Here is a 15,702-nt window from a genome sequence, read left to right on the forward strand (position 1 = left end):
AGCCCAATATGGCAAAGACCTAAAAAGAACAAACTAGAAATAATAATAGAAATCAACAAATGCTTTCTTTATCTCTGTTGATAGTTGGATGCTGGTCTAGAGTTTTGAGTTCGAGAATGGCACGAGTCCTTGGACAAAATAGGAATGAGAGAGTGTGGTGGGCTGAAAACCAAGCCAAGAGGATCTACTTTAGAATAGAAGCTGTCAATCAATTAGCAACAAAATTTTCATCTCACTCAACAAATGAAAAGGAAATAAAGTGTGGACACTTCAAGCTAATCATCTAATTTCCTAGAATCCCATGAGATGTCTAAGGGCATAGAGATAGATCATGACATGAAATGGATTTATACAAATCAAGGTAATCTATTTCAATTATAACACTATAACTACTATATTCAGATGTAACTTGTATGGCCCTTTGGCATGTAAAAGCTTCAGACAAAAACTCGAATCAACCACAACAGTATCTCTCCAACCCTTCAAAAATTGTCCTGACCAATCCCTAACAATCACCCTAACAGCAGTTGCCATCGTGGCTTGTAAGAAGGCTTCATCACAATTAATTTTAATGGCTCCAAAATTAGCGGAATCTATTTGTCAATTGAGATTTTTGGGCAGAATAAGGGAGGTACAACATTACAATTAATTTTCCAATGCTTCTCAACAGTAGCATTAGATGATTCTATGACTTGCAAAGGGTTCAATGCCACTATAGAGCAGACTAATGCAGAACGAGTCTTCCATATATTCCAATATACGCAAGCAATATAAGCCTTATCATAATCCTCTAAGGGACTATCTTCAACCAGAAAAGAGTAGCACAAAGCTTCAAAAGATGTTACATGCATGGGGTCCATAATTAATGATAAGTAAGATCCATGCCAGACTTTATGGGACCATTCACACAACAACAGCAAATGTTCAATAGTTTCAAGATTTTCCTTGCAAATTGGACACAAAGGATCAGCAGCACACTTAGGAGAGAATAAAGCTTCCTTTGTAGCTAAAGAATGATTCAACGCCTGCCACATAAAGTGCCGAACCTTGAGGTGAATTTTTAAACTCCAAATCTGCTTCCACAGGTTATCAAGAAATCCAGTTGACGCCCCAAAAGATCTGAGAACCATAGGGTGCTATCGCGCATATGCAAATCTATACCCAAGTTTAGAAGACTATTTACCATTTTTAGCAGCTGCCAATATAGCAACATCCGCAGAAGAGTAGATAGGGATATGAATTTTTTTAATGTATTCCAAAGTCTGAATTGAAGCCAAATCCCAAGCTCCATTGGAAATAAGTTCATCAACCTTCATTTGTTCATCAACAATGACATTTACACAGGGATTAGCTTTAAATTCAGACATGCTAGGTATCCACGAATCTGTCCAAACCCCTATATCCGGTTCCAACCTCACATGGAAAGAGACTTCTTTCAGCAACAAGTCTGTACCAACAAGGATGCTGCTCCAAGCCCAAGAAGCTTTGGGGCACTGCTTGGCATGTAGAAAAGAGCATAATGGGAAGTACACAACTTTTAGGACTTGAACCCATAATTCTTGAAGATTATTCATAACCCTCCAAGCAGTTTGTGCAAGCAAAACACCATTTCCATGAAGTCTCTAAATCCAAGCCCTCCTTGATTCTCAGGAACAAAGTTTGTCCCATGCTTTCCAATGAATATTGATTCAGATAGCTATAGATTTAAAAGTTCAATTTAATTGTAAATATAACTCTTAGCTTGTAGTTGTAATTTCTATTTATAATTATTTAAATTAATATTTACAATTTATTTTTTAGAAACTTTTGTTGGAAACTTAATTGTCATAAATTTTAAATTTTAGGATTTTTTTTTTTATCATTCTCCCAAAAAAATATCCAATCATTCGAGAAGAAAAAACAGTGCAGAAGGGAAGGAAAAGTAATTTAATATTAAGTTATGCATATTATAATTTAGAGAGGAGACATCAAAAAGAGTACTAAGTTAAATTTTATGAATATCATGACAACCAACACGAAACGGCAAAGACTTTATGGTTTTGAAGTATGTTACAAGAATTGTATTTATCCCTCTGGCTAAGTATAATACAGTGAGGCATTTCAATAGTCACCAGTCTTTGCTTCTCATTCAATTCATGAGATCCAAATCTATCACATTCACCCCTGAGTGACAAAGCTGCCTTGTGGACACAAGTTTCTTGTGTTTCGCTGTCATTTCCTAAAATTCAGTTTTGTTTTTGTTTCCAAAACTTAATGTGTATTTAATTTTTAATTTATTAAAAGTCCATTTATTGAAAGTTCATTTAACAAAAGTTAATTTAATAAAAGTCAGTTATTATAATAAAATTTATGTTTAAAAATAATGTTTTAAAAATTAATTTAGTAAACTGAAAGTTGTTTGGATTATAATAGTGAAATATACTTTTAAATATATAATTACTAAAAAAGACATTATCTTATAATGATTTATAATTTTTATTATACAAATGTAATATATTTAAAATGTTTAAAAAATATGATAAAAAATTTAAATAACATAAAATTTAATATATTAAATAATAAAATATAAAATATAAAGTTTGATATATTAAAAAATTATATAATAAATAGTTCAATGTATATAAATATTAAAAATTAATGAGATTGAAAAGATATATAAGATCAAAAAATTTTCAAAAAATATTTAGCCAATTGGACACACCTTTGTTGGTTAATAAAAATTATAAACAACATAAAAATTGATATATTAATTATTAACAGTGTAAAATATAAAATTTGATATATTGGACAAAAATTATATAAATGGTTGAATATACAAAATGCTAAAAATTAGTAAGATTAATTATTCAATCTATAATGCTAAAAACTTGATTTCTAATAATAATAATTATTTAAATGATAATTGCATTTTTAATAAATTAAAAATATGTTTTAAATAAAAGAATAATATATTAAAGAGGTAGTTTGGTCAAATAACACCCCACTTTTTAAATTTACTTTTCAAATTTTATTTCAAATTACTTTAAAAAATATTTTTTAAAAATACATTTTCTCAATCATCTGGTATTCAAACAATTTTTTTCATCTCAAATATTGAAAAGTGCTTTCCAAATATAAAATATAATTTACCCAAATACACCCTTAATTTTCCGGAACCCAACTTTTGTGCCAATGGCTCACTAGCTTTGTGGCATTTAGCTCACTTCTCGCGTGTGGAAATTAGTGAAAGTCAAAATAATCTCGTTTCGGAGTCAAAAGTGATTATGAAGGTTAAAAAAAAAACATTTAGATAATTTTAATAAATTCATGATTAACCTAGATTTTATATTTTTAAAAATCACGGTAGAAGCTTATGCACTAACAATTTCTCCATTTTACTTCTCCCTCATGTCCCTTTCTTCGTGTTCTTTTCAGTAATATTTTCTCCACCATTTTTCTTATTATATCTTAATTAAATCATCAAATTCTCGTTCTCAATTTAATTAACTATGTCATTAAATTTTCTAATACTTTTAAAACTATGTTATTCATGTTAGTATAAATTTCTCCACTTTTGCTTGCATTTGCAAAAGTCAGATTTAGGTTAATATTCAATATCACTAAAGTTAGTCTTGAGTCACTTAAATACATGTACCTCATCATGCACTTAGGAAACTATTTAATATTATTTTATACATATAATTTGGGAAGAACATGGTCACGAAGGGGAGTTATTTTATTAATTTTATAAAGACTAGTCAGAGCAATACGTTATTGCCAGCATCGATGTTTGCAGGACCGTAAGCTGTTTTCTTTCCACGTGTATCACCTAAACGGGGAATAATATGTATTTACCACTTTCTATGTATCACTTAAACTAATAATAATATATTTAATATTTCCCTTTATTTTGAAACGTAGGAGCTTGTTAAGTAAATCACTTGAATTAAGAAAATTAAGTAAGCTAGTAATTTAAAAGAAAAATATGAGTTGGTTTCCCTAAAACCATTGCATTTAATTTTTATTGAATAGTTTGAGAAAAGAATGTAATAGACGAGGAAGACCAAAGAGATTGGGATCTTATATCTAGAAAAAAACTTTTTCTACTAATTCCTGCATCTAAGATAAGAGGGAGTACTTGGACAACAATAAAAATTGAAATATTTGGAAATTTTAATAAAGAATCAAAGAATTCAAATTATAATTTAAAAACAGACTCTAGAGTCACTCCTTCTAGTAATTTCATAGTCGTTTGGTTGTGGTGTTGTGCGTAAGTGGGAGAGGATATTGGACTTCCAAGAAAGTAACAAAGTCCATTTTGCTTGTTTGGTTAAGGGCCTTGCACTCTCCTCACAAGTAAAAAAATATCCATTTTAAGCAAACCATTCTGTATTTGAAACCAAAACTTCAACTAATCTAGATTGAATCGCATCAAGATCTTTTAATGTGGAAGCTCTATTATCTAACATTGTTACATTTTCAAAATTCAAAACTTTTAATTGAATTGATGCAACGATTTTATTAGTTAAATCAAATACTTGTTAGTAATTAAAAAAATAGTTCACTGAGTAATACCCATTTAAGTTTTACTTCTCTAGTAATTCTATTTTTATTCTTTTTTATTTTGCGAAGTTCTAGCTTTGTTGAAAGTGCGTTTGTTTTCCCTCTTCTCCTTCAATAATGGCTTGCATATATATGGGATTGAGCTACAATTAAAATATACATATGTATTAGCATTGAGGGTTTTGAAGTTATGTGTTGGAATTATATGTTAATATGTTTTCTCCATCCCATTTTACAAGATTCACTTGATTCATCATAACCAAAACATGTCTTTATGTTCAAAAAGTACTTATAGAAGTACTTACATATCACTCACTAATAAGATCTTGACACTGGCAATGAGATTTAAACTCATAACCTCATAAATTATTGATTAAATCTTTATCAACTGAATTAATTTTTATTAATAAATTCTTAAAGTCATTGTTGGAGAAACATTATCAGCCCAATATTTTAACTTATTAGGTCCACCTCATGTTGATGGGCTAATTTCTCACAAACCTTGTCAAGTATTTGGATGACAGGCCTGCCTTGAACAATGAATCAGACCCAAATAAAAATCTAGGTTATACATCAGCCCATTTATTTCGAAACAACCCAATCTCATGATATGGCCAGCTTGCTTGTTAGCCCAACTTCCCTGTCGTCTTTTTTTAATTTTGGGCCTCCAAAAAATTTGAAGCAAAAGCCCATTATCTCATCTGCACCTTTTCACCCAATGCCTCAAGGGGTTAGGATCTCCTGCAGGGCCTGCTTTGTTCAGTTAATAACACTTCATAGTTTTGAGGTAGGAGTATATCTTTCTACTTTTATTAATGTTTTAGATATCAGATGGGCCAATAAACCCAAAAAATTAGTGAATTCACAATTCACATGATCTAACTAGGTAAATTAAACGGTCAAACTGATGATATAATAATTTAATAAAAAATATTTTATATGTGTGTGTGAAATTTTTAAATCATTTAACTAACATTAAATATATAATTATGCATGTATTTAATAGATATATGTATGGGGAGAATAGTAGATAAGTCCTAAGAAACCAATTTAATTAAAGATAAGTCCCAACATATTTTGAAATGCTAATGAAGTCCCAAGGTTCTTGAAGGACTATATGAGCAAACAAAAATAACTTAAATAACAATTTTTCCCAAAATTTCAGTACGGCAGAGCAGGATCACACACAGAGAAATCCAGAACTCCAAAAAGTGGAGTGCAACACCGTCCACGGAGAGAATAAAAAATTTTAATAAAGAAAATACCTTAATTTGCTACTTGTTTCCTATTTTTAATAAAGAAAATAAAAATTGTTAACTTGCAAATAGTAAATAAATTTCAGGAATTTGCAAATACTAATCCTTCACTTACAACTTCAAAAGCCTTAATTTGCAACTAGTGTTTCATTTTTTAATCAAGAAAATAAGATTTTAAATTGTAAAATATTGGACCAATTTTAGAAATTTTTGCAACCATTATCATCTAACGTCCAACAAGTGTTCTTATTTTTAATATGGAAAATAAAATTTTTAACTTGCCAAATATTGGATCATTTTTAGAAATTTGCAACTAAGCCTCTCAAATTTGCAACTTATAATATACTGATTTGCAGCTTTGTTTTCTAATTTTAATTTGAAACATATATTTGAATTCTCATGAAATTATTTTTTAATTTCAAGGATTTGCAACTATACTTCCCGAATTTTCCATTTTATAACTTGATTGGCAACTCAATTTTCTAGTTTTAATTAAGAAAATTGGATTTTACAGTGAATTATCTCTTGCGAAAGTATTTGCTCAATCCCGTAGTTTTGAAACTATGCTACCCATATTTGCTACTTGTTATATCCCAACTTGCAATTCTATTTGCTCAATCCTATGGATTTGCAACTACACTATCCATTTGTTCAATTCCAAGATCATTTGCAGCTACAAGTCCCTTAATTTGCAAGTTTTCTCATTTTTAATTTAGAATCATAAGCTTAATATAGAAATTTAAGATGATAAATTGCGAAGTCAATTTCTATGCAACTACAAGTCCCTTAATTTTGCAAGTAGTGTTCTCACTTTCAATTTAGAATCATAAGTTTGATAAAGAAATTTAAGATGATAAACTACTAAACCAATTTCTTTGCAAGTACGAGTTCCTCATTTCCAGCTCAAAGTGCTTTGATTTATAAGAAGTACTCTCATCTATAATTTGAAACCATAAGTTTAACATAGAAGTTTAAAATAATAAACTATCAATCTATTCCAAGGATTTGCAATTACTATTCTCTTTTTTTCAACTTAAAATTCCTCAATTTTCAAGTAGCATTTTTTATTTACAAAATAGGAACAACAGTTGCAATTTCATAGAATAGTTTGGTCTTGTTACACATGTATCCTAGATTTGCAATTCAACTTTCCACATTTGATGTTATACATACACAATTTTGCAAGAACATCAACTTCGTTCCCATATGACATGCATCAAACATACACCAGAAGTAATGGGAATTTACCTATAATGTATGTCAATCATACACCAGAAACAGTATCAACTTTTTCTTACAACATATGTGAATCAAACATCGTGGGCAAAAATATGTGCATGACAGTGTTGTCTCCTTTGTTTAAGTTGTCTTCAATTGTAGCATAATTTTCCCATCTTGATGGATGATTTCTCATAATATCCTTGTTGAAGTTTTCTTCAACTCCTCAACAATTGGTCAAAATTCTCAAGATTACAAAGGTAAACAATGCATTTGGTTTGTCTCCCAACTCTTCCCGTTCTGTCCTCTTTGTGTGTGATGGGGTTCTTTCTTGGTCTTCCTTGTTCTCTCCGTGCGCAATGTTTTGCTGTCCAAATTCTGGAGCTCAAGATCTTTTCCGTTGCGATCTGCGGGACAAAGATTTTGGGGAGATAGCCAGGTAACTTGAGTAAGGTTATTTAAGTAATTTTAATTTTCTCATCCCGTTGAAGACCTTGGGACTTTGTTAGCATTCCAAAACGTGTTGGGAATTATTTCCTCCAATCTCATTTGTAAAACACATTCTAAAAAAAATATTTGGTCCCATTTATAAATTACATTGTGGCTTTTTATGTAATATTTAAAAAGTATTTTTAAAATTATCTTTCATGAGAACTAAAAATAACATGTCATTATTTTTTGGATTTGTTATATAAAAGCATATTTAGAATTCTACACGCTTTTATTTTTTATATTTTTTTTACATTGATATTAATGAGGTTGGTAAAAATAACTTATAAAAAAATTTTAAAAAAATATTAAATTGAATTAATCCCTTGAGAGGTCATTCTTCCAATATGTGTATACGTTTAGCTAATAATAGAAAGTCAGGACATGGCAAAGTCTTCAATGTCAACAAGAGTAGGCGTGCAAGAATAGAAAGAGTGAAAAAGTCATGATTTTCAAAATTATTATAATATATTTTTAACTTTCCCTAATCCCTACCCTTCATCTTGAGGCAAAGGAGTCCTGATTTTGGGCTTTGACTCAATCCTTCTCTCCAGGTTCTCGTCATTCAGCCAACTGTGTTTCATCCTCTCCAGTGACGTCCGACTCTTCCATTTCTGGTGACGAGCTATCATCATTTTTTCAATATTTATCAGTAAGTTATTTCTCCTCTAATGCATAAAAAATCTTCCTCCTATGCCTTCTTCTCCTTCTCATCAAAGCTCCATCTTCTCTTCATCCAAAACAAAATCTATAAATCATTGAGTTCTGGTCCAATGGTGGTTTTTCAATCTATTCCTGATTCAATCCGATTCGATCGTAAGAACAGTTTTCTGAAGAGAACCAAGCCATTGTCATGCCAATTGACAGTCTGATGAGTTAGACCATGCAATCTGATTTTCAAACCACTAGTTTTTTACCTGCGAGTTGGTAAAATTTGCACTGAATAATTACTCATAAAAAATTGAGTAAATTAACTTTTCTTAAGATTTAGAAAGGAAAATTGAATTTCCTTAATAAACATGATACAAGTCAAAAATGTCTTGTCTTATGATGGGAAAAGAAATAATTATAAAAGCAGCACATTTGTATTATTTGTATTTTTTTTATTTTATTTATCATATATTTATTTTCATTTAAGTTCTGCACTTCAATGAGACGAGGACGAGGACGAGGACGTAATAAAGATAAACAAGATAAGATTTGTAATTAGCCTGGCAATTATTTAAAGATGATTGAAAATCATTCAAGATATTTAAATATGTATAAAGATTGCTTTGGAGGTATTGGTAAGAAATGTAGAACAAATAATATTGAGTTGAATGAAAATAAGTAGAGAAAGACCAAAACAATGCTTGTATAATGTGTGGATGGATTTAGATTTTAATTTTGAATTTCAAATCTTATATTTAAAATTCATATATTTAAAATCACTCGATTTGGATAGTCTATAAAATTTCAAAGGTATGGCACTAGATCACGGGTTAGTAGTTCAATTAGAGTTGAACCAGGAGTTAAACCAGTGGCAAATCTGTCATGATTAAAATAATACAATTTAAATAAAAAGACATTAATTATAAAAACATTCAACCAAATCCAACCACTCAAAAGTCTAACAGTAATAAAATACAACACTTTATATATCTATCATTACAATTATAACTCTTCAATCTCAAAAGTCTAGAGAAGAGATGGAGATAGAGCTGGAGAAGAGACAGAGATTGAGCTGGAAAAGAGACGGAGAGTCAGAGACTAAGCTGGAGAAGAGATTGAGATAACAAAGATAGAAATACAGTTGGAGAAGAGACGGAAATAGAGCTGGAGCCTGGAGAAGAGACGAAGACTAAGTTAGAGAAGAGATGCTGATTAGGTTAGGGCGACAGAGGAGAGACACAGATGAAAGACCGAATTAAATGCTGTCTGAAAATCTAGATTAGACTTAACATGCTCTACCTCTAATTTTTCATTTTTTGACTTTAGTTTTATTTTTTTTTTTGTTATCTTATTTCTAAACTTAACATTTTGAAAAATCAAAAATAAAAAAATTCTAAAAAAAATAACCCGATTAACCCAGTCAACCCATTGGGTTAACGGGGTTATATCAGGTTGACCAATTACACTGATTCATTCTCTCATTGATTTAAAAGTAAATCCAAACTGAATAAAAGATCGGGTCACCGATTTTGGGTTGATTCGGCCGATTCGGTTATGGTATTTTTCTCTATGCAAGCGGCACTGGATGAGGATGAGATAACACGTGGCGGAAGAATAGGGAGATGTCGGCGGTAGAAAGGGGCAAAACGTGATATGGGTGAGATCGTTGGTGGTCACATGCTCCTTGTTGGACTGATATTTCTGTCAAAAAATTCGCTATCACAACCAACCTTTACACCCTGAACCTGTGAACCATACACATGTCGCCACGTGTCGAGCAATTTCCGCTTCATAAAGGTAAGTGCCTCCGTCAGTGCCAGAAGCACGACCCAGGAAATTAGCGTCACCCTCTTAACTCTCCAATTTCGTGGGCCAGGAAACTACTTTCTTGATATCTTCTCTTTCGTCCATATCTCATTTGTTATTTATTAATCATGACACAACGTCCGCATTCGGTGCTCAAGCTATGAGCGACGAGTGCTCTTCAGGTTTTGGGTAATTCTAACTCTCCATTTAATTTTGATCAAGGTAAAAATTTATCTTAAAATTTTTTTTTTTATAAACGCCTAATATCTTTAATTTTTTTAAGAGTACTCCCGAATTTTTCAAAACGAAATAAGTTAAAATTAACTGTTTCATTTGACTTGACTTGTTATGTGGCATTTTTTTAAAATTAAAACAAGGATGAAGGTGCAAATTTATTTTAGAATTTTTTATCTAAGAGTGCCTAATATCCTCAACTTTTTTTAGAAACAATATTGCCCTAAAACTCTTCAAAACTATGCAGTGTTGCTCTATTGTTAGATTTGATCAGTTTTTTACTTTCATTTGCCACGTGATATTTTTAAAAAAATTAAAAAATATGTCAATACAAGTGGCCTCCTTCAAAGCATCCCTCGCTTTCTAACTTCTTCAATCATTCACATCGCTCATTGGTTTATAGTAATTGATTAGCCATTCCCCTCCCTCCTTATGTTTTAATTGTTCATCGCTCTCCTTCCTTCACAGTCAGCCGCTCTTCTCATCTTCATTCCCCCTTCCTCCACTGTTGACATTTGCAAAACGAGCTAAATTAGAAGCCTCATAGTCATCGCCCACATGAGGAGCCATAGAAGTGAGTAGCCAATGATGCTCATGAAAAATCCAAGGCCAACGAAAAGCTAGAGTTTTTTTCTACGAGATATCTAATATTTTTGCTTCATGGGTTTGAAAATTGTTACTATTAAAATTGAAAGTTTTGAGTTTTTGTTGAAAATGCCTTGTTTTGTAGAAACTCTTGAAATAAAAAGATAAAAATTAATTAAAATAAATAAAAAATAAATTAAATTTTGTCAACTAATCAAAAAAATATTCAATCACATTAACTAATGAAATAATAATATTAATATTAAATTAAAATTAAATTGACTGTCCTGTAAAAAGATAAAATAAATTAAAATAAATTAAAAATATTCAATCACATCAATCAATGAAATAATAATATTAATATTAGAATAAAGTTAAATTAATTGTCCTGTGAAAAGATAAAAATTAATTAAAATAAATAAAAAATAAATTAAATTCTATCCACTAATCAAAAAAAAATATTCAATCACATATTAATTTATCATTCTCGTGAAAAAATGAAAATAAATTAAAATAAATTAAAATTTTATCAATCAATTAAAAAAATTTAATTATATCAACCAATGATATAGTAATATTAATATTAGACTAAAATTAAATTGATTATACAAACATTAATTGATTAATGAAAAAAGACAGTTAACATTATATCAAAATATATTGACCAATAGGAGAAAAGAGATTTGTGCCAGTCACATTCTTCCTACAAAATTTATAAATATATATTGAAAATATTAAATCATGAATTGATACCTTGATTGCTTCAATAGTTGGTTCATTTTTTATATCATTGAATATCATTCATATTAATATTAATTATATCTCAAAAGTTTGAAAGGGTAAATTAAAAAACATACATATTGTACAATAGTGGAGGAATGTGCCGCCCTGCGGCTGGTCTATTTATGACATGTAAATTATATGGTTTATGATAAATTACAGGATTTTATATTTTATATTGATTGATTGATGTTGACTATTATCGTTATTGTTTTTAACATAATTGTTCAAAATTTATAATCATGACATAACTTATTGTAAATTGTCGATTCTTGTTTACTTCTTTCAATTTTTATTTATTTTAATTCTGTCATTTTAGTTTTGATAACATCTACAATTTATTTCACCTTAACAATCTCTCCATGATTATCAAAATTTAGAAACTTAATAAAAAAAAAAAAGAATAAGAATAACTCTACACATAAAGTATGAGATAGAAGTTACACTTGAACAGATATTATCAAGTAAAATATTAAATTATTTCATAACGTTCAAAGATGTAATGTAAAGTATGATGACATGGCAACGCATGGGACACTCAAGGGCTTGAATGTGGTGCCGTTGAGGGACAAGCCGAGAGGATCCGGATCCTTCATTTACTGCAGAAACAAAGATCTTTAATTTTTATATATTATAGAAAAAATGACATATGGTTGCAGTATTTATCTAAGGCTTTTACATATATAACCTATATTATAAGATTAAATTAAGCAAATAATTTAATATTTATTATATTTTATATTATGACTGATTTATTATATTTATAATGATATATCATTGTATATCAATAATAAATTCTTTATAAATTTTTAAATTTTTAATGATAAATCCTAGTATATCAATGATAAACCTCTTATATATTAAAATCAACCGGTTATGCTCCCAAATTTTCAAAAACTTGATCCATATTTTTCAAGCGCAAGAATTTTTTTGGCTAGCAAGCTAATTTATCCTGTTTAATTTCTAAATTATTAAAAATATTAAACATAAATTGAAATTATAGTAAAGGACTGGATTCAAAAAATTTATGCAAATATAAAAAAATAAATTTTTATTAATAAATAAATTTGGACTTGAATCAAATCTAACTTAATAAATTTTTGTGTATCCAAATGCAGAAGCTAGATCAAAATCTAAATTTTTATTAATCCAAACACACTATACAACTATAAATGAAAAAAAAAACGGATTATTTATTATAGCATGGCATTACCTTAATATGAGTCAGCACCTCTCAACTATAGAAAAAGACATAGCCCAAGTCATTGTTTGGAGCTCCATAACTTCTGCCTCACTCGTGCTCCTTCAACCTTAGACACCAACATATGCTTGACTAAAGGTTAAAATTAACATCCAAGAATAAATTTAAAAGATAGTAATTTTAAACTAGCTTAAAAAATATGGGAAAATATAACTAATGACACCTATTCTTTTAGCATATTCGGTATTAGTCTTCTCTACTTTTTTTTTATTGATCTAAGTTCCTTTAGTTCCATTTGAATGCAACATTAGTCTTCATTTTTACTGATTGGGGTCAAATTTGTCAATATGTACATAACTCTATTAATTTTGTCACCAAATTGGTAAAATTATGATAAGTTAAATATTACATAAACAAAATAATCATTAATCTTTATGTTTATATGTCTTGACTATCACGTCTTCTTCCTTTTAAAACTCCATCCATTGTGTGTTTAAAAATTTTAATTTAAAGTCCTACTTTTTTTTATAACTTATTATAATTTTAACTAGATGGTATAAGAAATAACAGAGCTTATGTGCATGTTAGTCATCATCAAGTCCTTATAATTATATTTAAAAATATAAAAACTAATATTATAGAAAGATAAAATTTATGGAACTTGAAGCAATGAAAAAATGTAAGAACCAATGCCAAAATGAGCTAAAACTATTGGGACTAATTATTATATTTTCCCAAAAATAAATAAAGCTAATTTTTTTTAATCGACTTTTGCCTATCAATATCATTAGTTTAGCTTCCTATTGAAAGATTTTTCATTAGCTAACTTTGAAGGTCAAATGATTTAATTCTATAACTATTTTGTTAGATGGCCAGTTGATAAACTAGTTTATTTTTATTAACTTCAACATTAATATAAAATAAAATTTTGGAAATACCATTTTAAAAAATAAAAGACGTTTTGATGTTTCCTAGGAGTAACTAATGAATATTTGAAATTAATGAGATTTTCATATTTATTTGTGATTAAGTCATCCTATATATATATAATAAAAGTAAACATTAAAAGGAATATATATATATATTATACACACACACACATTCACATATATAATTATGTTAACTGATTTCATATTTATAGTCATAAATAATTCAACATTTCAAATTTGATGTAGTATATTATGAGAAAATGCAATGTTAGGATGGTTAACCACCTAAAGCATGCATGACCCAAAAAAAAAAAAAACCACCTCAAGCACGGGGTAAATTGGATGATTTACGTAGTTTAAAATTTTAAAACAAGTTTAAAGGATTAACAAATTTACTGGATCAAATTAAAGGTGTCAATTTAAATAAAATAAATTGTAGAGACCTAATTTAAAATTAAAAAACTATCAGAACATGTGGATTAACTTTTCCTTTCATTTATAATAATTGAATCCAAGTGCGTATTATTTAAGAGAAAAAAATTATCAAATATGTAAAAAAAAACTGTCATCGTTGTAATTTTTTAAAATCATCTCTTCTCATTTCTCCAACTTCGCACTATTGTGGGGAAAAGAAAGAAAGAAAGAAAGAAGAAAATGCCACAATACCTCCAAGCCAAATAGTTCATTATGCCACCTCTCACCTTTACAAAACTAATTTTTGCCATTCCACTTAATAAAAAAATCCAATAAAGAGGTTGCTGTTTTGCTGAGAAGGTAGGTTTTAATTTTTTTTAATCCTAATAACCACAGTTAGTTTTATCAACAAAAAAATCATCATTAAATTTTTAAATATTAACAAAAATTAATTCTTAAATACTAACAGATTAAGTTTAATTTTTTTAAAATAACAATGATTGATATAAGAAATAAGTTTTTAAAACTAATAATATTAGAATTAGAATTACAGAATTGCAAAACTATTTTAAAAAGGAAGATGCCAAGCTACAACCTTATATGAGTTAGAGTACATTTAAGCCTTCCTTTTGGTTGGAAGAATTAGGGTGAAATCTTACACAAGAAAGTTAATTATATAAAGTCTATTAAAAATTAAATTTAATAAATTTTATAATAATTAATTTTTACGTAAGACTTGATTTAATTCTCCTTTTTGCCTTACCCCTCACCTCTCAACTAGTTTCTCTATTCATTTTAAGGATGAGCATCATCCTTGAGAGGAGTACCGGACCCTTCCAGATGATCCAATTAATTTTATATTATATTATTAAAAAAAAATTTATAAAATAATTTTAATAAAATTTTTATTTTTAATATGAGTGAGATTTAATTTAAATAATTCAATTTATATTAAATTTTTTACAATTTATATATATTGATTATATAAATATACTTTGTGTAGTTTGGAATATATATATATCAAATATATATATATATATATATATCTCTAAATAATACACTATATATCTGGACTTTTTTAAAATTTAAATGATCCAGATTTATCTCATGAATGAGCACATATATAGCAAAACTGAATCCCCAACTTTAGAAAAAGACATGTCAAAATGATTGTTGAAGCTTCATAGTTTCTGGCTCACTCATGCTCCCCCCGCGTGAGACACCAACTCAATTTCGGGTGGACGTGGGGATCTCAACCACTTATATCTATTCATTATTTCTTTGTTGTTTTTTGTGTGTGTGAAAATTGAAAATGATGCTGCCCATAATATAATTAATTAGAAATGTCAATGATTGGCTATTAGCTGTCCCACGTTTTATATTTTTTTTATAAACATTATATTTTTATTTTGTTTAGTTTTAAATATGCCTTTGAAAATTTAAAAATTCATCATTAAGTAAATTCTTACAGTTTCAAATGACTTTATTCACTCACGATTCATAAAATTTTGTAAATATTGATTAGCTTTATACAATAAGGTCCTGTTTGCAAACAAAGAAATGAGATGGTAGGATTGGGATTGTGACTAAATAATCT

General features: G+C 28.7%; 1 protein-coding gene across 1 annotated transcript; it reads right to left on the reverse strand.

The window, feature by feature from the left end:
• Positions 1-593: 593 nt before the first annotated feature.
• On the reverse strand, positions 594-1,130 carry LOC129296624 (uncharacterized). The gene has a single exon (XM_054935214.1). It carries the CDS (start codon positions 1,128-1,130, stop codon positions 594-596), a length of 537 nt encoding a protein of 178 aa, XP_054791189.1.
• Between the last annotated feature and the right edge of the window lie 14,572 nt (positions 1,131-15,702).

Source organism: Prosopis cineraria, unplaced genomic scaffold (genome assembly GCF_029017545.1).
Source record: "Prosopis cineraria cultivar Desert tree isolate PC_DT_omini unplaced genomic scaffold, ASM2901754v1 PC368, whole genome shotgun sequence".
Classification (NCBI taxonomy): Eukaryota; Viridiplantae; Streptophyta; class Magnoliopsida; order Fabales; family Fabaceae; genus Prosopis; species Prosopis cineraria.